This window comes from Rasamsonia emersonii (assembly GCF_000968595.1).
Source record: "Rasamsonia emersonii CBS 393.64 chromosome Unknown ctg1118621759983, whole genome shotgun sequence".
NCBI classification, from domain to species: Eukaryota; Fungi; Ascomycota; class Eurotiomycetes; order Eurotiales; family Trichocomaceae; genus Rasamsonia; species Rasamsonia emersonii.
Genome location: NW_013563304.1, coordinates 1 through 22,347, shown reverse-complemented (window position 1 = coordinate 22,347; position 22,347 = coordinate 1). Strand labels below are relative to the sequence as shown.

General features: G+C 51.4%; 9 protein-coding genes across 9 annotated transcripts; 7 read left to right on the top strand and 2 right to left on the bottom strand.

Annotated features, from left to right (window-relative positions):
* T310_1304 (uncharacterized protein) lies at positions 1–869 on the top strand (the record flags this gene model as incomplete). Its single annotated transcript, XM_013475830.1, has 5 exons — positions 1–10; positions 377–471; positions 563–646; positions 754–807; positions 837–869. Coding segments are annotated over 5 exons (276 nt in total), but the record flags the coding sequence as incomplete, so codon positions are not given.
* Positions 870–3,105: 2,236 nt separating this feature from the next.
* Positions 3,106–4,381, top strand: T310_1303 (Uncharacterized protein; the record flags this gene model as incomplete). The annotated part of the gene is made up of 2 exons (XM_013475829.1): positions 3,106–3,555; positions 3,962–4,381. 2 exons carry the CDS (start codon positions 3,106–3,108, stop codon positions 4,379–4,381), a joined length of 870 nt encoding a protein of 289 aa, XP_013331283.1.
* A 712-nt stretch (positions 4,382–5,093) lies between these two features.
* T310_1302 (Acetyltransferase, GNAT family) lies at positions 5,094–5,912 on the bottom strand (the record flags this gene model as incomplete). Its single annotated transcript, XM_013475828.1, has 1 exon — positions 5,094–5,912. The coding sequence occupies one exon, from the start codon at positions 5,910–5,912 to the stop codon at positions 5,094–5,096; it is 819 nt and encodes a 272-aa protein (XP_013331282.1).
* A 507-nt stretch (positions 5,913–6,419) lies between these two features.
* T310_1301 (NOL1/NOP2/sun domain protein) lies at positions 6,420–8,116 on the top strand (the record flags this gene model as incomplete). Its single annotated transcript, XM_013475827.1, has 2 exons — positions 6,420–6,620; positions 6,701–8,116. 2 exons carry the CDS (start codon positions 6,420–6,422, stop codon positions 8,114–8,116), a joined length of 1,617 nt encoding a protein of 538 aa, XP_013331281.1.
* A 126-nt stretch (positions 8,117–8,242) lies between these two features.
* Positions 8,243–11,454, top strand: T310_1300 (uncharacterized protein; the record flags this gene model as incomplete). Its single annotated transcript, XM_013475826.1, has 7 exons — positions 8,243–8,293; positions 8,566–8,641; positions 8,722–8,790; positions 8,973–9,914; positions 9,995–10,120; positions 10,175–10,243; positions 10,295–11,454. The coding sequence occupies 7 exons, from the start codon at positions 8,243–8,245 to the stop codon at positions 11,452–11,454; spliced, it is 2,493 nt and encodes an 830-aa protein (XP_013331280.1).
* A 797-nt stretch (positions 11,455–12,251) lies between these two features.
* T310_1299 (uncharacterized protein) lies at positions 12,252–13,963 on the top strand (the record flags this gene model as incomplete). The annotated part of the gene is made up of 5 exons (XM_013475825.1): positions 12,252–12,382; positions 12,482–12,567; positions 12,669–13,068; positions 13,188–13,623; positions 13,676–13,963. The coding sequence occupies 5 exons, from the start codon at positions 12,252–12,254 to the stop codon at positions 13,961–13,963; spliced, it is 1,341 nt and encodes a 446-aa protein (XP_013331279.1).
* A 1,038-nt stretch (positions 13,964–15,001) lies between these two features.
* T310_1298 (Uncharacterized protein) lies at positions 15,002–17,367 on the top strand (the record flags this gene model as incomplete). Its single annotated transcript, XM_013475824.1, has 3 exons — positions 15,002–15,360; positions 15,417–16,528; positions 16,589–17,367. 3 exons carry the CDS (start codon positions 15,002–15,004, stop codon positions 17,365–17,367), a joined length of 2,250 nt encoding a protein of 749 aa, XP_013331278.1.
* A 1,615-nt stretch (positions 17,368–18,982) lies between these two features.
* T310_1297 (uncharacterized protein) lies at positions 18,983–20,206 on the top strand (the record flags this gene model as incomplete). Its single annotated transcript, XM_013475823.1, has 1 exon — positions 18,983–20,206. The coding sequence occupies one exon, from the start codon at positions 18,983–18,985 to the stop codon at positions 20,204–20,206; it is 1,224 nt and encodes a 407-aa protein (XP_013331277.1).
* Positions 20,207–20,703: 497 nt separating this feature from the next.
* T310_1296 (Sphinganine hydroxylase Sur2) lies at positions 20,704–22,053 on the bottom strand (the record flags this gene model as incomplete). Its single annotated transcript, XM_013475822.1, has 2 exons — positions 20,704–21,302; positions 21,360–22,053. 2 exons carry the CDS (start codon positions 22,051–22,053, stop codon positions 20,704–20,706), a joined length of 1,293 nt encoding a protein of 430 aa, XP_013331276.1.
* Between the last annotated feature and the right edge of the window lie 294 nt (positions 22,054–22,347).

The following is a 22,347-nucleotide window of genomic DNA, read 5'->3' as shown; positions in this document are numbered from 1 at the left end:
TACGCGTGCAGTACGCCCGCGTAGGCGGTGGTAGAGTGTTGGATGTGGCACATTATATGCCTGTGCAGCAGCCTGTATGCTTTTAAATTGACCATCATTGAAAGCTTTAATTGCAAGCAAGATACGGCCCTCTTGATGAACTGCTGAATCTGCTGTTTTGCGTGGCATTTTGGTGGTTGAAGTTGATGAGCGCGTCGCGTAGTTTGGTGGGGTGTTTCGCTCGATGATTGATTACGTTAACTAACTACAACCACATTGGCCAATGGGAGTGCAACATCAATGAACAATGTATACAGAGTACGTGTATCTTGTCATTATCTTCTCAATGCTAATATTTTTGTTCTTTTTTTTTCCCCCTACACTCTCTGTTTATTAGATTACCACTTATACAATATGAATCAAATTGCAGAAAGTGCTAAAGAAAAGAAACCAGGAGTGTCGAGCTGTAGCACTATGTACATGTACTGTACAGTATGTGTCGACCTGGTAGCTGTCAATCATACTACGGGTTCACTAGATAACCTAGGTTTTTCTTTTGTGCCCCAGTTTGTTTGACAAATAGTTTTCAACATATCAAGCAGTAGGAACCACGAAGATCCAATTCAATGCCAGATTCGATCGTGACAGTCAGGCCTTCATCCCGCGGGTAATTGCATCCAAACTAATACCTGTTAGCCAAATAAATAATAGCTATACAAGTTGGATGAAATAATAATATTTGTCCATGAATAATTGGGAAACCTTTTTTTTAAGAACTGGCAACCCCAGGGAAGTGCTACTGTAGCAATACTACTACTCTGTACAGCTGTAAGTAGTGTTACTACTACTATTCATAGTCTAGCCTAGCCTCCTCTGTGAGAGGAGAGTAATATACTACTCATAATACTAGTCATAATAATGATAAAACTAATAATAATAATCCTCATAAAACTAATACTCCGTAATAATAAAACCAGACGGAAAGGAAACTTCGTGCCAGACCTCGGAAATCGGAATTGAATTAATGATTATTACGGAGTACTCCGTACCTATATTATTGGAAGGTCGGGACGGAATTTGCCTCTCCAAATGGAATAAATGGAATGGAATGCGATTGGAGCGGATAATGATATGTCTAGCGTAACGGTCTCCATAGGTAAGGCTTCTAGAAGAAAATTCGTCAAACTTTGTTTTTGTCGTTGTTTCAAGTTTCAGTTTGGGAGGATTGGATCGTGGGAAGGTTATTACATAACTCTGCAACTTAGTTACCTACCTTAGGTAGGTACCACAGTAGGGAAGGATTCTGGGGCCTGTTACGGAGTACATTGTGCGTAATTAGGCTATTAGCGAGGGTGAAGGTCTGCCTTCAACTTCAGAGAATACGGAGTAAAGAATCAACCTGATGGTGATAATTATACTCCGTACAGTCCCCAGTCTGCCCGCGGAGAAGTCCTTCCTCATGCGGCAGGACGCCAAGACCGCCCCGTTGGGACTGGATTCAAATCCACCAGATCTGATTGGCCAGCGGCTCGAAACGGCGCTCCGCCGTTCTTCCGGCGGGACTGGCCAATCGCCGTCTGGCAAGGACTAATCCACCAATGAGCAGCCCGCGATAAGCAATACACCGTTTCGGGACTAGTGGCAGGGAGAGAACCACCGGGTCGGGCAGCCGGAGAGAAATCATCGGCAGAGGAGAAGAATACTGCAGACGAGCGGCTAGATAGACAGATCGATAGACAGATAGCGGCAAGATAATGATAGCTGCGGCTGATAAAAGATAAAAGCCATCGACGAGGCGATTATCGATATCAAGATCGAGATCTAGTGTCAAAGTGTTCACGACTCGGGCGAAAGGGCTGAGCCTGGCGACGGATCGGGTGGCGCCCGAGAAGACAAAATCTTTCGGGACAGATCGTCGGCGGCCACTGCCACGAGGCTGGCCGTGAGGAACAAAGAAACTCTGGGCCAGTCAATTTCAAATTTTCAATGCTCCCGGAGGTCCCGACATCAGCACCCGCCATGTATACTTCACGGTATTCGACGGCAAAACGGGGGTCGGATGGGGCAGGTTGGGGACGCGCGCGCCGAATCAGGAAAGCTGTCATGCTGGCCATGAAGAAACGCCGAGGCTGACGAGCACAGGTCGAGGATGTCTGCAGATGAGATGCTTTGAAAACAGCGGTCAACCGTGGCAGTCGGAGTAGGGATCTCTCACCTTCACATGCCACGGATAGTATGCTCACACGGTTTCTTGGAGAAAGTAAGCCCAGACGGATGATTGGTTATACTCATAGCCGTCGCCTCGTTCCCGAGAGACTGGATGCTCGAGGCGGGCATTTGCCGTGCCGTCGGAGGTGGTTGACGTCGATGAGTGGCCAACGCAGAGCTTGATCGTCCAGATGATGGCTTGATGACTGCAGACAAGCACTTGTATCTTCGCAGCTCCCGCTGGACGCAGATGCTGTGTTGCCTGGCTACGACTTGCGGTCAATCGATTCGCTTCATGCCTCCAGATCCAGTGGGAATGCTGGCTTGGCATCCCTCGTAGGCATAGCAGAATCATAACAGGATTAATATTAATACTCTTTCTCCTGGGAAATAATAGTAGCGATTGTTACGGTGAAGAGAATCTAGGACCAGCGCTATTTTGGTGCTGGCACATCGTTCTTCCGCCCCCATATTGTCGGCGATCGTCCGCTGCATCTGTGAACAAACACATCGTCCTCGTCATCTGGTGTCTTCTTGCCAGTCTCATAATTCATTCCTAGAGACCTTGCCACGGGTGTGCTCGTCATCAGCCAACTCTATTGCCTCGGGATCCAGCGTTGCAACGGCTGCTGGCCCACTGGCGGTTGACTTTCCGCTCGTGGGCTGCTCCAGGCGTTCCAAACTCCCCCAGCTCCCCTAACCAAGCGCCCCCGAAATAACTAACCATCGCCGTCACCTGCCCGAGGGGGAAGCCTGTTCGCTGAGCAGACTTGCAGTCCTCTCCTCTCGCCCGATCTCCTCTCCTCTTCTCCTCTCCTCCTCCTCCCTCGCTCCTCTTCTTCTCTCCCCTGTCTGCCGTCCGGCTGGGACGATAAGATAGATAGCAGCCCGCCCTCGACGCTGTTGTGATACCCCCAAATGGCCACGCACACGACAACCCCCACCCAGACCATCACCACCACCACCGCTGCCGGCCAGATCTCTGTCTATGGCCATCCTACTCCCAACACCTCCGCCACCAACACGCCCGCCAACAACTCGCCCACCTCTCCTCGCATGACCACCGCCGCTGGCTACCAACTGCCGCTGCAATCGCGCCAGATCCGCCCGCCCAAGACGCCTCTCTACGTGCCTGCTGCCCTGCGCCCGACCGAGCGCCCGCAGAAGCCTGCGCCCCCCACTCCTCCTCGCAGCGTGCATGGCTCTCTCGACAGTCTGAACGAGTGCGATTCCTCCTCTGCCGCCATGAGCCGTCAGGTGACCAGCGAGTCGACCAAGAGCGCAATCAGCAAGCTGGCCGAGGATGCGTGGATGCGAGAAGAGCATCTGGGCGAGGTGACGGGTGCTCCAAAACGCGACCACTGGAAGGTGAGTCCATCTGCGTTGCAGGAGAGATTGCGAAAAATATCACAAAACCTGCGGGGGATGCTCTCATTTATAGTTCTTACTCCCTGGCCTGTTCTGTCGTGTGAGCCATTTTTCTCGCCTATTACGTGCTCGAGTGGCAGCGTCTGTCGTTTCGTTACTGCAAACTTTACCTCCTCGCATGATAACCCACTCCCCAGCCTTCCAGACAGCCTTCCAACAGCCTTTCATTGTTTGCCCCATTCCAACAATATTTACCCAATTGCTTTTTTTTTCTTTTTGTTTTGTTTTAGTTGCGTCCTTTGTCCAGTAGTCTAGCATCTGCATTGTCCCGTTCCTGCATTCCTGCCCCCGCAGTGGATATCAAGTCCGCATGACAACGAGCTGACAACCCATCTCCAATCTCCAGGCCGACTCGGCTTCCCAGACCTGTGACTCACCCACCTGCCGCGCCTTCTTTGGCCTCTTCCTCCGTCGCCATCACTGCCGCCATTGCGGCCATGTCTTCTGTGCGGCTCACACTCCCCACGTGGTCCCCCTGGATCAGGATGCCCGCTTCCATCCAGACGGAACCCCGTCGCGGGCCTGCGACCTGTGTTGGCAAGCCTACCAGCGCTGGGAGGAGTCGCGCGCTGCCGGTATCAGCCGGATTCAGAGCATGCTAGACGCGCGGAAGGACGGTACCATTTCGAGTGATGACCTCAAGGCAACCCTGTCCATCTCGGACACGTCCAGCCAGTCGCAGACGAGCGACTCGGCGAGCGACAATCAAACCCTCGATCCGGTCGCCAGCAGTGTGCCGCGCGACTGGAACTGGAGTACTTTCTAAGCTAAAGCCTACTGGCGTGGATTCACTGTGGATTTTTTTTTTCTCTTGTATGAAAGATCTTTCTCTTTGCTCTCTGGGGAGGCACGGTTTCGCTTGCATTTCTTCGTGATTCCCCCTTCGTTGTGCGAGCGTGTTGTACTACTGCTTTTAATTCTCTCTTCGGTCATTTGGTTCTGGCGGTCTTCTAGACTTGATCTGCTGCTGCCTCTTTTTTTTTTCTGTCTTGCCATCTTTTCTAGACGGAGGCGTCGGCGCGATACATGTTTTCGTTCTGATCTGTGGTCATTTTCCTGGAGTTTCGGATTACCCGGGTGGGTCATTGTTTTGTTTGCTTTTTTCTTGACGGGTTGTCATTATTGTTTCATACCGGCGCATCATGGGTGGTGTCCTGATAGACCTGGTTTGTGATTCGCTGGGTTTGTCTTCTTCTTTTTTTTTTCTTCTTCTCTGCTGTCTTGATTCGGTGGTCTTACCCAATGGTCGATATGATACCTGGCCTGGGAGTCGCTGAAGCGAGATGGCATGCATGGTTATGCTACGCTAGCTTTTAATAATGAATACCCTGGTCGATTAAATGTGCGTTGTCCTTGGTTATGGTAATTCGTCATGGAATTGTAGAATTGTTCTATCCGTCTAGGTATATCCAACTATCGCAGTCTGTCTAGCCTCTCCAGTAGAAGCAAAAAAAAATATCCTCTATCTTATCTATCTACTACGCACGTGTAACCACCTCCAACCGCTTAAACATCCCCACATGCTTTATCCCCTCCTCCTCCCACGTCCCCATCGACAAGTCCGTCTCGTACCCAAACCGCCGATACATCCTCTCGACCTGGACCTGAGCATGGATGATGACGAGACCGGTCCATCCTTTCGTAGACACATCCTGCTGTGACTGCGAATTCGATACTTCCCGCTCATACAAGGTATTGATCTCCTCCGCATGCTGTGCAGCCCACTCGTGCACCGTCTCCATCAGCATTCGACAGAGTCCATAACCCCGGAATTCGAAAAGTACCGCCACGCGCGTGATCTTGATGTAGGGCTCGTGGTGAAGGTCGTATTTCGGTAGTGATTCTGATTCTGCGAGGTCGGGATTGTGTAGTGTTTCGTGCGGTGCGTGCGGTGGGGGGACGAGGCGGATTACTGCCACTGGCATATTTGCCTCAGCATTATTATTATTATTATCAGTATCAGGACTCGCGTACACAACCCAGTGCCAACTCCGTGCATCGTCGGCGTCGATCTCTGCCTCGGCGGAACAGCCTTGCTCCTGCACAAAGACTTTGTCGCGCACGATCATGGCGTCGGTGAATATCGCTGGATTGGTGCTTGGTCGGGGGTTGGATGGTGTTGGGTATTCGAGGATGATGGAGCTGGGGCTGTTCTTGTTGTTGCTGCTGCCATCTGGCGATGATGATGGTGCTGATGGTGAGTGCGATAGTATTGGTGGGGGTTGCAGTTTGGTGGTGAAGGTGAAGGCTGGTTTGGATGCTGCTGCTTCTGCTGCTGCTGGTGGTGCTGGTGCCATTTTCTTTTGTTGGCCAGTTGTCTTTTTCTTTGCTTCTTTTTCTCTGTTCCTTTTGTTTGGTTATTGAATCTGTATCGTCTCGTGGAGCCAGACAACAAGTATATGTCGAATTTCCAATCGATGAAGAGGGGAAGACCAAGCCTCTGATATAAGTTATCGCAGTCACCAATGGGGTTAATTGCTCAATTCGATAGGAGACAACACTGTAGAACAATTATATTATTTAACTATCATTGAAGAAATCTTGCTGCTAATCTACTTGACTGTATACTGAATGTCCTCCAAAGGGCGCAGACCCCACCAGATACTCTACGGATCCAGCCAATCACGTAGCAGATCGATAAGCAGTAAATCTGGCAGGAAAGCGGTGTCGTGATCGGTGAGAGGCCAGCCAATCATCGCCCTGCAACTGCCACCGCCTCCAAAAGTTTTCGACAAGCACATGTCCCTAATCCACTACTCCGTACGGGAATACTTCATCAATCTCGTATTGAGGTAGGAGGTACGATGTCCCTCTACTATGATGCTGTCTCCGTCCTGACAACCCCTGCCTCCACCGGCGGCTCCTTCAAATCGCGCATCTACAACTCCAAGACCCTCAAGTCGTCGCCCGCCCAGGTCTTCGCCCTCATCACCGAGGCCTCCAAGTGGGATGTCCTGCTCAAAGAAGTCATCGAGAATGCCGGCATTCTCGCGCTGGAACCCAAGGTGAGTTGTGTGGCCCGGCACTGACTTCCTCCTCCGTCGGATGCTAACTAACCAAGGCGAACCATGTCGCGGAGACATAGTTGACGCCCTTGCTCGCGCTTCTCCTCGTCCATGACCATCTCTTGTCCAAGAATGGCATCGCTGCCCCGGCCTCCCATCCTCTTCGGCAGGCGGTCGAGAGGCACAAGGTCCGCCTCAAGGGTGAATTCACAAAGGCTCGTGTGCGCCGCGCTTGCGTTTCTCTGGACGACCTCCAAGCCGCAGTTCTGCGTGAGAAAAAAGCCGCAGGTGGATCTGTCTCCGAGGCTTTGTATCCGCGATGGGTGCGCATCAATAATGTCAAGACGACTCTCGATGCCCAGCTTCAGTCTACATTTGCTTCCTACGAAAGAGTTGACAGCCTGGCACAATTGGCAGAGGGCCAGCACCAGCTGTACGTCGATGTCAATGTGCCTGATCTTGTCGCAGTCTCGCCGGGCATCGACCTCTCATCCTCCCCCGCCTACAAGCAAGGTGAACTCATCCTTCAGGACAAGGCGTCCTGTTTCCCTGCATACCTCCTCCTAGGTGACCGGGATACATGTACGCAATGGGAGGGTGATCTCATCGACGGCTGTGCTGCACCGGGGAACAAAACCACCCATCTTGCTTCGCTTTTATCTCGCCAGCCCGGCAAGGGACCCGTCATTTTCTCCATGGACGCATCGCCCACCCGATCGAAGACGCTCCAGAAGATGGTCTCTTTGGCAGATGCAGACAAGACCGTGACCGTGCTTGCTGGGCAGGATTTCCTGGCATTGGATCCGACCGACTCGCGCTTTGAACGGGTCTCTGGATTGCTCCTCGACCCCAGTTGTTCTGGAAGCGGCATCATTGGTCGAGACGATGTGCCCCAGCTGGTTCTGCCAGCCTCGCCTGAGAAGTCAAAAAAGACCGAGACTCGTGGGAAGAAGCGCAAACGACGAGATGATGAGAGAGATTCCGATACCGTCACTCCCGGAACTGGAACTCAGTCCGCAGCACCCGTTGACACACAGCGCCTGACGAAACTGGCCAATTTGCAGACGCACATCGTCGAGCATGCGCTCCGCTTCCCTGCCGCCAAGCGCGTCACCTACAGCACCTGTTCCATCCACGTGCAGGAGAACGAATCCGTGGTGGCGCGCGTCCTGGCCTCGGAGGTCGCAAAGCGTCGGGGGTGGAGGATCATGCGACGGGACGAGCAACCGGAGGGGCTGAGGAAGTGGAAGCACAGGGGCGTACGGAGCGGACAGACTGGCGCGGCTGCTGTTGATCTGTCGGACGAAGAGCTAGACGCTTGCCTGCGCTGCTGGCCGGGCGATGACGAAGGCACAGGCGGGTTTTTCGTCGCGGGCTTCGTCAGGGATGAAGACGCTGTTAGAGAGGCGGATTCTTCGCGGATCGACGCGAATCATCCGGAGCGGTCTGGTAAAGAGGATGATGATGAGGAGGAATGGGAAGGATTCTCTGATTAGACGGCTAATTATATTCTGTAGTTTGCAATGAAACTCGTCTGGTTCCTGAACCCAAACCTGTCTCTGAAATTATAATTGCGGGGGAAAAGAAAAGGTCTAACGATATCCAGTGATGAGGAAATAATAATGATATTCCCTTGTAACTGTATACAATACACATACGCACAGTCCATGCAAGTACGATGTACCTGACAACGTAACTGTATACGAAATGAACGTGTCAAATCCTTTGTAAATAGGGCTTTAATTTTCTGAGTGCGTTTACTCCGTATGCTGTCGAAATCTGCCTCTCTTAACCACTGCGTCCTCCGTACAGAGTCTCTCGCATTTTTAGCTGCATACCATAGCATACAATGCCATTGGTAGCCTGAGTTTAGTTACACTAACTGACGACTGGCTTATCACAGCTTGCTTCGTGGATGCTCGCTGATGTAAAGACGCATATCTAGTCTGGATTATATATTATTCAAGAGGTCCTTCTTGTCAGCACGGGTTGCATATTCACCACGATTGATCTCAACAGAGGTTGGTTCCCCATGCTCTCTAAGGTTCAATATTATTCGAGTACTTACGCCTGGAAATAGGTAGGCTGTTGAATGAATAAGTTGCTAATCTTGTCGATGTCGATGTCGATGTCGTTTGCTTAGGTTCGGAGCATACAGCATACGGCAAGAGTATGTGCATGTACTGCTTACTGTAGAGGTATTTATGTACTCTGGATGAAGGTCCAACTTCATCATCATTTTATTTCTTTCTGTTGAAATCGACGTCTTATTAATAATTGCTGTTGTGCAGCCTGCCGCTCGACGGAGAGTGAGTCGGACATCGCGCCGCTAATTGCTGCGACTCCGGATAGCTTCCGCGACGTCGTTCTCCCAGCTTCGTCAGTCACGACTTTCCCACCGGGTCAGCTCAGCTCGCAGCAGCTTCAACAGCGACTCTGACAGCAACCAAGTGTCAGACAACCCTGCTGGTGTTTCATTCGTCACAGCGGACGCCCAACCGCCGCTGGGGGCCATTCTAGCGGCCCTCCCAGCCAAGCCTCTTGCTCTTCCTCCTCCAACGGACCAGCATCACCATATCTGCCAGAACATCGTGGCGGGTTCATCGCGACAGCCACTACCTGACGAACCCTTCGGGGACTCCTACTACTACAACTCCTTCTTCGACTTGGCCCATTTCTATGCGCTCCAAGGGGAGCTCGCGGACCAGCGCCAGGATCTGATCCAGGGCCTGGACGACGAGGTGCCTTCTGCTGCCTGGAATGCCAGCAGCACTACTACCGTCGCTTCGGCCAATGTACAGACGCAATCCTCCGCGCCTACAACGACGACGACGCTGCCACCGTCTCAACGCCCTCGAGCCGCTCCCACCCCGCGCACAGTCAAGGTAGAAGCCAGCGCGCAGTCAACTTGTCCTGTCGGTCAGCAAGCGCATCGCGAATACACGGCCAGTACATCAATGGCGCAAATGTCCACCAGCTCGCAATCCGCGTCGCCTGCCCATACCAATACCAATACCAATAACAACTCCGACACAGGGCCGCAAGAGCAGGGAAGCGATTCGCGCGCAGAGAACAAGAAGCCATCTGATAGCGCGGGACAGAACAGCACGACGTCTATCCTTTCTATGGGAGGGGTTCTGATGCGACAAGGCGCAGGTTCCTCTACCGACGGGATCCCTGGATCCAGCAAGAATCGTCCGCAAGCTACGACTACTCTCCCTCCGGAAAAGGTCTTCCCTATCCAGATCGGCTCGGAACTGTTCCGACTGTCGGGCGCGTCGATCTCCTCTGATGGTCAGTATCCTCTCACACAATCCACACGGCCTGGCAATGAATTCTTTTTTTTTGTAGAACGCACGCTGAGAATCTTAGAGCACCGTCATATTTCTCCCAGTTTTTCGAAGAGCAGCTTCGTCAGACCGAGAATGGCGGCACCGTGAGGACGTTGTACATCGACCGGGATCCGGTCACCTTTCGGGAGATCTGCAGACATCTGCAAGGTAGGACGTTCGGCGGAAGCACTGATATCATGTCAGTCCGCTGACGATGCGCAGGCTACCATGTACGGCCTAAGGACGGGGCGCAATTTGTGAAATTGTTCGCAGACGCTCAATTCTACAGCTGTACGTGTATACTCTGCTCTATCCTTGGCAGCGGCATACTGACTTAGGTAGTACCAAGACTCATATCGCAGCTCTTTGAATCCGAGATCTTCATCCAGATCGGAGACCGGCATTTCCAGATCTCTCGGGACATCTTCTCCGGGCCCGGCGACTCGCCCAATTTCTTCTCCCTGGGCTTTGCGATCTTTTTTGCGTCCCCCACCGAGGTTTTCCCGGGCCTGGATCGCAAGGGCCTTTTGCGGCCGCCATCGATAGTCCCTCCCAGCGTACCTCACCGGTCCGGGGAGGTCTTTGCGCAGCTGCTGCACCTTCTCCGGGGGTATCCGCTGCATATCAAGAACGAGGAGCATCGGGCGGAGCTGCTCCGCGACTGTCGGTACTTCCACCTCCGGGGTCTGGAGCAGAAGTTGATCCCGCATCACATCAGTTACAACCCGGAACGGGACCGGTCCGAGATTGTCATCCGGTTAGAAGACATCCGCCAGTCGGGGATTCAGTTCGTCAGCGATGTCCCGCCATCATCGTCGTCACCGTCAGACAACAGCTCGTCGTCGTCGCCGCCAGCTCCCAAGGCGCCCGGATGGGTGCATTACTCCCGGCCCTTCGTCGACGAAGACGCCTACGAGCTGATCGTCGAGATCGGGGGCCAGAGCACGGTGCTCGATCTGGAGACGATGCGGGCCGACTTCCGCGGTCTGGCCAAGGCGCGCGTAGCCAGCCTGGTGCAGGTGGTGACCAACAAGCTGAATCTGCCGACCAACGCGCCCCTGGGGTTGATGATGATGGCCGGCGGGCCGAGCAAGCAGGCGGCGAGTCCGGGCCACACGCCGCTGAGCGAGGACCGGCCGAAGATCTGCATCGACGCCGACGCCGACGTCACGGTGGACGGGGAGCCGTACATTATAGACACGTCGACGGGATTTCGATTCGGGGGCGGCAATAATATTTCTCCCGACGCAGTGCACCGCCCGCCCGCGAAGCGAAAACGCGGAGCAGACGAGTCGGACGAGGAAGCAGAAGCATCATCATCCGAAGCGAAACATAAGACGCACCGCAAATGGATCGTCGACAGAGGCCAATGGCGACTACGAGTACAACCAACGACAGAGCCAGAGTCAAGCCGTCCACTAGAGATAATCTTCTATGCCGTCAAGCTGGACGTGTACACGGGGCAGAGGATGCGGAATCGAAAACGGGCGTTTTTGGGTTGAAGAAGCGTTTGTATTTATTTAGGTTCTGGTTTTATTTCTTGTTATTCTGGTTTTGTTTTGGAATGAACGAAATGAATGAATGGAATGAGTGAATGAATGAGAGATTTGGTGGATATATATTGTATTGTATTGTCTTTTTTGTACTGTATTGTATGGTATTATTCCTTCTTCTTGTTCTTATTTATTTTTTTTTCTTCTTCACGTGTGAAATATTACATTATCCCTGAGAATTATCTAGCGATCCAGCTATCATCAAGGCTATATGTTTACGTTGCAGCGATAGTATGACTTAAGACAAAACGAGGCTGGATGATGCCCTTGCTCTACACTTGACAAGCCTCAGGCCTCGGCAACGTGACCTGTACAGTACAGTACAAGTTTAGGTCTCAGGAAACTAATCCAAACCCTCTTCCTATTCTGTATGCATATAGACAGGGCTAATAAACAAGAGACAGCACATCGGTGTGCTTTTTTTTTCTTTTTTTCTTTTTTTCTTAGCCCGCTCAGAAAGCTGAGACTCCAGACACAGCGCGCTGTGCCCGTGCCTACGACTCTTGTTGTCCACTCTTCTAGTATCTATACTATAAGATTTCGAACTTTGAACCACTCACTTCTTTAGGCCAAGACGTTTGTTTTTATGAGTTGTAGCATGATCCGTCAGCTGCCGTGGGAAGCGGGTTATTTGGCTCGCCATTCTGCATTCTTGAAACCATTTCGCACAGGCAAGAAGTCTGTCTCCTTTGCGACTCCATTCGCTACCCATTTATTATTGCGCACGACTCTTCACAGCGCATGCAATGAGTCCAATGGTTACGGGCTTCGATCCTTACACTTACACAAGCGGCCACTGGCTCCGTCACGACAAACTGGAACGGGACCTGCGCTACATCAAATTCGACTTTGACGCGCTTTGCCGCGGGTTATCGAGGTATGTCCCGGAGCGGAGGCGATCACAGCTTGCGAGAAGAAGGAAGGAGGGTTCAACAGGGTTTTTTTTAATTTTCACTTTGGACAATAATAATGCCAGACGAGTTGTTGTGGCACGGCTTCTGTTTGCAATTGCTGGGCCGCCAAAGTTGAGTACTACTTCTGAAGTTGCTACAATTAAGTATCGTGAGTAATACTACTAGTTTGAATCGATAAAAAAAAGCTTGAGAAAGTTATGTACAGTGCAGCTGGTAACCAATTTTGCCCATCTTACTTACATAGTACAGTACAAGCAAAGACCAGCATCCCAATACCGAAAATCCTGGACTGGAGCAATGATGCCTCATCAAACCCCATTGGGAGCGAATACATCATCATGGAACATGCCGCCGGGGTTCAGTTGCACAAGAAATGGCCGGATATGACGGGTGACCAGCAAGTCAAATGCATAGGTGCTATCTATCGGAAGGTCAAAGAAATGGTGGACCTGGAATTTCCCGCTTATGGGAGCCTCTATTTTGTTGATAATAATAGCCTGCTAGATTATTCGGCCTCCTCATTCAAGCAACAACCCTTGGATGATGGGGAATTCTGCATTGGACCCCGCTGCGGAGCTAGATATTGGGATTGCAATAATGCTGGTGAGCCAAGATATTACCACAACACGAAACCCAATCATGGTCCATGGTAGGTTTCGATATATAACACCCTTGAGAGTTGAGACACAGATGAGCCCGCTTACAGGACAACTTAGGGACTAGCCTTAGCGCATATTGCGACGGGCTCATCGATGCTGGTCTTTCAAGGATCCCATCTATCGATCCTGAGCTTGAGAAGCAACCCTTCTATCATGGATCTGTTCAGACACACGTCAGCCTCTTGGAATGCGCTCGCACTGTGCTAAAGCAAATGTCTGACGATCCTCGGATCCGAGACGCTGCTGCTACACCCGTGTTGTTCCACCCTGACCTTCACAAAAGAAACATATTTGTTTCAGACGACGACCCTTGTGTCATAACGAGTATTATTGATTGGCAATCGGCTAGTAATGAGCCGGCATTTTGGTATGCGGACGAGATACCGGATTTTGCGGAACCCAACAATAATGAGATATGTGCCCAGACTTTCGACGTTTGCACTCAATTCCTCACCCCAAAGCTTTCTCGTCCTAGGTTGATGGATGAAGCAGAAGCTCTGTTTCGGCCTTTTCGCTATTGCTACAGGACGCGGAAAGACGGCGCTGTAGCTCTTCGCCATGAGCTAATTGAAACTTCGCAACACTGAAAGGAACTAGGTTTTGCGGGCTCATGTCCCTATCCGATGCCCACGCCGAGCGAACTCGCCGTCCATCGGAAGGAGTACAGAATGTTTGAAGCCGCGCAGAATCTGCGACGGGATCTGTCCAGCTTGCTCAATACTGCATCTGACGGATGGGGTTCCTGCGGAGGACTGGGAAGCTACGCAGTTGGCTCATAGGCAAATGTTCGACGGGATGTTGCGAGCTGTATTGACAAATGAAAATCCGGACGATGATGAGCCGGTGAGAAATGAAGGAGATCTCAGGTCCATCTGGCCGTTTTGATCTATGAAGCGATCCTTGATATGTTGTCATGCTTGCAAGTCTTTAACGAGTGGGATGGAAATACTGCAACGAACCACTGTTGATATATTTGACGTTGTCATGCAAAATATCATTACTCAATGTTCATCAAGTCTGGTATTGTGTTGAAATAAATAGCCAGCTCGGTGTTTTCAGCATATAACGAAGTAATCAGTCGAATACTTCCCTGTACTGCTTGCGTAATGTTGTTACCAATGTGTGTTGATGGCATCTCCCCGAAAACCCTGGTTTGTTTTTTTTCAGGAAGCCCAACAAAGACAGTGTTGTTAGTCATCGACCTGAGAATAACTATTTACACTGAGTGATATATCCTTTAGAAATTGCTATTGCCATGGTGGTTGGTATTAATTACTGTATTACTTTATCTAGTCCGTCCTAGCGCCAATAGCGGCGCCGTCCTTATTGGAATTAATTAGGATGCCTGCTCCACTAAGAGAAATACTCGCAGTCAGCTGGCGCTTTGGGATCAACAAGAGATTTTGATTTGCGTTTCAAGATCAGATCGCATGCACTGACTGCACTTATACTCACTTAAACTCCAGACTATGCTGTTTGTCCTCTGCATTCCCCGCAAACAGGCCCGGCGGAGCTCTCGCGTCCCCCCTTTCCCGCATTGTCACCAAGCATGATCGGCGCCGTAATAGTTAGATTCTGGCGACAAATTGCAGTTAATGGCTGCTCTCCTCCTGCAGATCCGCACTGCCGCGGCTTTCGTCTCGCCAACACCCCGGTCGTTGGGAACCCCCTGCATGTGAGAGACCAGTCACCAGGTAGCTGCTGTTGGGGCGCTATATATATAGTGTCGACAAGGAGCCTCCTGGTTGGACACGACATGCGATAGCAAGCAAACGTCAGGAAGGGACGACTGGATGTGAAATGCTACTGCTGCTGCGGGCAGCCAGCCAGTCCTGAGTGGATTGTTTGTTGATTCTGTCTGTACCTAGACCTACAAAGATCAGTTCCTGCTACACACTATTGTTACCCATTCTCTCACTTAAAATGACCAGCTACACTCCCCTCGAAGCTCCCGTTCCACCCCTTCCCGAAGACGACGTCTTCACCGAGCTGCAGTGGAAGACGCTCTTGTCCCTAGCTGACGCGGTCATCCCCTCCATCGCGGCCGCAGGCGCCGCCAAGTCGCCGAACCAGAAAACCGTCCCATCTGCAGAAATCGAATCGGCGCTGTCGACGCTCCAGGAGACCATTGAAGGTCCCAATGCCGGCCGGCTGGCGAGGCAGTACCTCGAGGAGAGCGCTTCGTCCGTTCCGCTGTTCAAGGAGTCCCTCCACCGCGTCTTTGGGCAGTATATATATCAGGAGGCAAGGAAGGGAGTGGGATTCCTTCTGACAGCTTTAAAGTAAGCATTTATCCCCCTTTTTTCTCGTCCAGACCGCTGAGTACGACATCAACTAGTACGCGCGCTGGGTCTCTGATCCTGACGGGCTCGGCAACCCCCATCCAGTACCAACCCTTGAACGTGCGTGAAAAGATATTCCAGAACTGGACGACATCAAGACTGCCCCCTGTGCGTCATGTGTCCAGAGCGCTTGCTCTTTTATTCAAAAAGGCTTGGATCAGTCTTAGTCCGACGCTACCTCCCGTGCTCGGATTTCCCAGGGTCCCGGTGCACGGAAAACCGGCGGATGGGTTCGAATACCAGTTTCTCCAATTCCCTCCCGGTGAGCAGCCCGAGACACTCGAGACGGACGTCGTCATTATCGGCAGTGGCTGTGGCGGAGCTGTGGCAGCCAAGAATCTTGCAGAAGCCGGCCATCGAGTCCTCGTGGTGGAGAAATCCTATCACTACCCTTCCAAGTACTTCCCCATGACGCAGTCTAATGGCATGATTCACCTGTTCGAAAGTGGAGGCAGCTGCGTGACTGATGACGGCTGCATGGCCGTCCTGGCCGGATCGACCTGGGGTGGTGGAGGAACGATCAACTGGTCCGCCTCGCTGCAGACCCAGAGCTATGTGCGTCAGGAATGGGCCGACTCGGGCTTGCCCTTCTTCACGTCTGCTGAGTTCCAGAAGTCGCTGGACCGGGTCTGCGATCGGATGGGAGTCAATACCCAGTCCATCAAGCACAACCACGGAAATCAGGTCATCCTGGAAGGCGCGCGAAAGCTGGGTTATGCTGCGAACACGGTCCCGCAGAACACCGCAAACCGCGAGCACTACTGCGGATACTGCACCTTGGGATGCGCCTCCGTGACGAAACAGGGTCCTGTGGCGACATGGTTGGTGGACGCCGCCAACGCGGGAGCCGTCTTCGTCGAAGGGTTTCATGCCGACAAGGTCCTTTTCGACACGGTGAATGGCAAGAAAGTTGCATCAGGAGTGCAGGGGGTGTGGACGTCCAGGGACACTCATCTCGGCACCAGTGGGAAGGACAGAGTGAGGAGGAAGGTGATTATCAAAGCGAAACGGGTGATCGTCTCGTGCGGGAGTCTCCAGAGCCCTCTGCTCCTGCTGCGTAGTGGGATCAAGAATCCGCACATTGGGCGTCATCTGCATCTGCATCCAGGTAAGCTTTGTTACTTTCTTTGGCACTGCTGCCGGCCGTCATGCTGACTGTTCTGGCTAGTCTTTTTGGCCGCTGCAGTGTTTGACGAGGATATTCGGCCCTGGGAAGGTGCATGCCTCACCACCGTGGTCAACCAGTTCGAGAACCTGGATGGGCACGGCCATGGACCGAAGATCGAGGCGACATGTATGCTACCCGGCGTATTCCTCGCGGCATTTCCGTGGAAAGACGGTCTGCAGTACAAGATGTGGGCTTCTAAGTTGCGCCATATGACGGGGTTTATCACCCTTACTCGAGAACGGGACGCCGGCCGAGTGTATCCAGACCCGGTGGATGGCCGGCTGCGGATCGCCTATACTGTCTCGCCGTTTGACCGGAATCACATGGTTGAAGGACTCATTGGGGCTGCCAAAATCGCGTACATCTGCGGAGCGAAGGAGTTCCACACGACGTATGCCGATATGCCGCCATTCATTCGACCTTCGACGGTGAAAGATCCCGAGGAAGACGGGGAGGGAGTGAACAACGCCGCATTGCAGGCGTGGATCAAGGAACTGCGGCGTCGAGCGCCCTTGAACCCGGAGAAAGGTGTCTTTGCCAGCGCGCATCAAATGGGGACCTGTCGGATGGGCAATTCGCCCAAGAAGAGCGTCGTGGACCCGGACGGCCAGGTGTGGGGGACTCGAGGGTTGTACGTCGTGGACGCATCCGTCTTCCCCAGCGCGAGTGGCGTGAATCCGATGGTCACCAACATGGCCATCTCGGACTGGACTAGCAGGAATATTGCCAAGGGGCTGAGCCGGGAGAAGGTCAGCAAGAATGGGACGGCGAGGCTGTGACTGTACATATACAATACCCTAGGAGAGTGTAAATATCCTTATTCGGAGGAGATTAATTAAAAGCATCGTTCCTTGCAAGCAGGTAGTAGGTAGTAAGAGCTGGCTGTACTGTACAGTACATATAAACGACTCGTTCAAAAAATACAGAATACAGAACGGACAAGAGAAAGAAAGGAGAAAAACAGTTATTCGATTGAGATTTCTTTTTTTTTATTCCGAATTATGCTCTCTCTCTGTCATTTTTTTTTAAAAAAATATTTCTTATCCTACCTTTTATTCCCTCTCTCTATACACACATACACAGAGCAGACGAGGACAAGAAAAACGGCAAGAAAGCAAGAAGAACACAATTCCCAATAGTAATCCCATCTCAGTAGTTTCCCTCTGTAGATAGACATAGATACATAGGTAGTGTATACAGCCTGAGTGCCTATATATATATAGGTAATACATAATCTGATAGGCAAAAAGAAAGAAGGAAGGAAAGAAAGAAAGAAAAGAAAAGAAAAGAGGGAGAAAGAGCAAAATAGACAGACAGACAGACAGATAAGATAGAAAGAATACAATATGTCGGCGAAACAGGCAGTCAGCCATAAGGCAAAGATCCAGTCTGTATTGATACTAGCACTCTAGTAAACAGGAATAATCTAGGAAGAAAGTCTCCTGGGGGATTTGAGCCCATATTTATGCCTGTAGGCATACAAAGAGGTCAAAAATAGATCTTGTCTCTTTGTGCCAGAGCTCTGAGGTCTTCCGCATCCGGCGACGGGTGGTGAGCAAACACAGAGATCGCCGACACAATATATACTTAGGTATGTACTGTATGTACAGTACATACTTAAAACAAAGAAAGACTGACTAGACTGATGAGGTAGATATATAAACGGGGGGATGGGGAAGATGGACAATGAATAAGAATGAATGCCATTATTTATTCATTATTTATTTATTATCTATCTACAGGTAAGATACATACAACAAAGAAAGAATGGGAACAATCTTCAAGAGGGCTACGACAATAACTGTAACAGCAATAACAAAGGATGGAGGAAGAAATAAAGAAATAAAGAAATAAAGGAAAGAAAGAAAGAAACCAACCTGTCTATATAAAATACTTTCAATGAAAGTTTTTTTTTTTCTTTCGACGAGAATATCCGTCCTTTTTTCACTCGATATATGACATCGCTATATTGCGTGCTGCACTTGGATGAATAAATGAATAAATGAATGGATAATGGAAGGAAGATGTCGACAGGAAAGAACCAATGCATGGAGGATTTAGTTGCTCAGTCACTCAGTGAGTCAGTCAGTCATAATAAGTCCAGGACTTGGTCAAGTATTTGATTTGATTTCTCGTTTGAGGAGTTCCTTTTTTCTACTCTCTTCTTTCTTCCTTGACTCGCGTACTGTACGCATCTCAATCTTGACGGATCGAAAGACTGACTCACGACTGGTTATTGTTTATTACTGCTGATATTACTGCTGATATAGCTACTTATTTATTCACGCTAAGCTAAGACAAACAAACAGGCAGACTTGAGCAATTGTCAATCTTGAATACAATTGTTGAAAACGGCAGACTCGACATCACTTTTTAATGACCTTCTAGCACATCATGCGGCGGAGGTACCCCATCCAGGTCGACGAGCTCGATCACGACGACGTGAAGCTGCTAACTCGCATCCTGCGAGTAGACCCAACCTCGCAGCGGCCAGATAATCAGAAAAACCGGCAAATGATCGCCAGACTCCCCTCTCACCTCCACAGCTCGACTTTGATGAAGCTGGTCTGCGGGTGCAGCAACACCGCCGTGCTGTGTCCGACACACAAGGACCTGAACCGGCAGGTCGTCCGGCATGCTTTCACCCTCCTTCAGCAAGAGGTCACTTGGCGTCTTGATTCGATTGAGAAGCATCCCGGCATGGTTGGGCCAGAGGAAGCTGTGATCATTCGGTATCTTCGGACTATCCAGGGGATGTGGACTGCACCACCCGCTGGGATGCCCTCCCCGCGGGGAACGTGGACCTTCCAGATCGACAAATGCGAGGCTTGCATGCTCGCCAGGGTTGGTTCGACTCCACGCGCTCTGCGAGATCTCCGCACCGTGCTGCTGAGCCGTCAGCAGGCACGGACGAACAACATACCGCCACGACTGCTCCGGTTTGTGGAAGAATGGATCAACCAGCACGAAGACATGAAACAGTACATCTACCAACAGAGTAACCACCAGGCGTGGGGCATGAAGGAGGCTAGGGAGTACGCCGTTCGCGCAAGCCACCAGAAGATGGAACGCCAGATCAGACAGGTAAACCAGCCTTCAGAAGTCCTTGCAAGTAGTGGCTCTGGACATGCAAATACGCTAAACGAGGTCAGTGACACCGAACACGAACGGCACAACAGTCGCAGAGACAAGTCAAAACTGTTCTGTTCTGGAGACGGAGCTGCTGACTGGGAGAACGAGATCATTGACGCGTATGCGGCCACACCCCAGGTTAGTCTCACTCTGGAGCAGCAGCTTGGACCAATGAATCTCACGCCATGGCCTGGCAATGCTGACCCTGCTGCTGCATCATCTTCAGCCGGAACTGTGTCTGACCGCAATCGCAATTCTCATCAGTCAGGTATCATGGGCCAGCTGGATGGAGCCGCCGAATTAGACTGGCGCCACAGTGAGTTTCGTATCTATCCTGCACACTCCTCCAGAGACGGGAGCAATCATCCGCCAGATGAATTTCACATCTTCGTAACCCGTGGCAAGGACTCGGACTCACGTTCAGAGTACACAGATGTCACTCCACCGGGCACGCCCCCGTCTGTGTCACCCGCGGAAACCACCTGAAGTCTTCTGTACAACACTGCTAATGAGTACAACCCTCCTGGCAGACTGGCTAGGTGAGTGAAAATCCCAGTCGCGAATCCAATCCATATCACAGCAGTCTTACATCCCAGAAACATGTTTCAAAACATAATCAGAAAAAAAAAACCCCAATGTATTAGGCTTGAATACAATTTATTATCCAAATATCCCATAATATGTATAGATAAATAAAGCTTCAAACAGCAATAGATCCAAAACTTGCAATATCCACAGACTTGGAAGATCACGAAGGGCCGAGGAGAATTCTCAGCTTGAGCATAGAGAAGTGCGAAGAAGTCATCAATTCGAAAGGTTTCTGTTCTCACCGTGATGTACAAACCTACAGACGGGTTGCCCGTCCGGGGAGCAGTCCAGCCACATCCCATGATTAAAAATAATACACATTATAAACAAGGTTCGGTAAGGAAGAGAAAAAAAAAGGTCAGCCACCCGTCGTCACATTCAATGCGCGAGGCAAGCTACTTCTGACGAATGCTGCTGTTCACTCCATGGCCTCTTGTAGTAGCTGTACTCCGCATGCTCCGGTGAATAATCTTGCGGGGAGACACTTCCACCTGGTCTTGATTTGAGTCATGATCGGGGTTGCCGGCATCGAGCGGGCCTGGCTCTGTTGGAAGCGCGTCATCCGCTGCGTCTCCGGTCTGCTTGGCTCTGTCCGCCTCGACCTGCTTTTCAGCAGCGGTGCGCGCACGTTCGTACTTCAGCGAGACATCCCCCTTCCATTGGGTTCCCAGCAGACGATCCCAGAAAGTGAAAAACGGCTGGGAGAAGTTGGTCTTGATACCCCAACTCTGGTGATGGATGTCATGGTAGGCGGAATTGTTGGAGGTGATTAACTGCAGAGGATCCCAAGGAAACGCATACCCACAGTGGTCGTCTACAGTCTTGATGGTCGACAGGGTGAAGAACCACATGCTTTGGCGACTGGTCATCCGGGAGGTGAGGAACGCCACACCCGTTCCCGCCGTATCCAGGAGGAATCCTTCCACGGGATGATTGTACAGGGCTCCAAAGGCATAGGGCACATAGAGACGGTGGTGGCGAGAGTGGAAAGACACTGGATAGCCAGTCAGTACGATCTAACAATGATTTGACCGATGGCGGCAAATCTCACCATAGAGCCACCGGTTGAGGTGCATGGCCCGGTGCCAGAAATACTGCCAGGTGTCTACGACGAGGATGGCCCAGGTGAACTGGATGGCCGGAATGAAATACCAATAGATAAAGCTTGCTGCGGCGAGCTCCCACTTCGCAAATGCTGGCGCCACTACCTCGGCTCCATTGTCCAAGATCACAGTCTGGACGAGTCCTGGATACGATCCACCAGACAGAATGCCAGCCAGGGACGGGTATCGAGACAGATTCTTTGCGAGACGAATAGAATCAACACCCAAAAAGCCGACAAGCGTGGGAACCGCCTTCTGGAGAATCCGGAGGCGCCTGGCCCAGACCGCCACATCGTACTCTTCGCGACCGACATACTCCACCTCATCGAAATACGCTACCACCAAACCTGCCAGAGTTTGGATAACCTGTTGAAAGATTACATCCCTTACCACATCCGCACGAGAAACGTGGTTTCGCTTGAGCAGTTCCGCGGGTGTATGGAGGCGATACTGGGGAAAGTAATCGTTGACGTCGATGAAGTGGAACAACAGGGAGACAACCCAATAGGCGACAATTGGCAAGATCAAGGCCAGAATGTTATCGGGGATCGGAGCAAGGAGGGGCTCGCGAGGAGTCAGGGTGTATGACGGCAGTGGAGGGAGGTCGAGCACGATGGACGAGTTGTACGAGTTGTACGCCATTTTGCGCGATCCAGATGGGAGGATAAGAATATCTAGGGTCGCAAAACGGAGGCAAAAATAGGTCGATTCAAGGTGAACGAGGTCAGCAGTAGTGCATGAGGCGACACGGCGGATAGGCAAGAAGAGTGGCGCGGGATGAGAGACAGCGACAGGTCGGAACTAGGGGGAAGGAGGCCGAGGATACGAGAAACGTAGAGCCGCAGGCGCGATCGACACTGCAGAAGCTGTTGGATTGTTGTCGAGGCCGTGGACGAGGCGGCGTCTGGAGAAAGCACGATCGACCGAAGTGCGCGT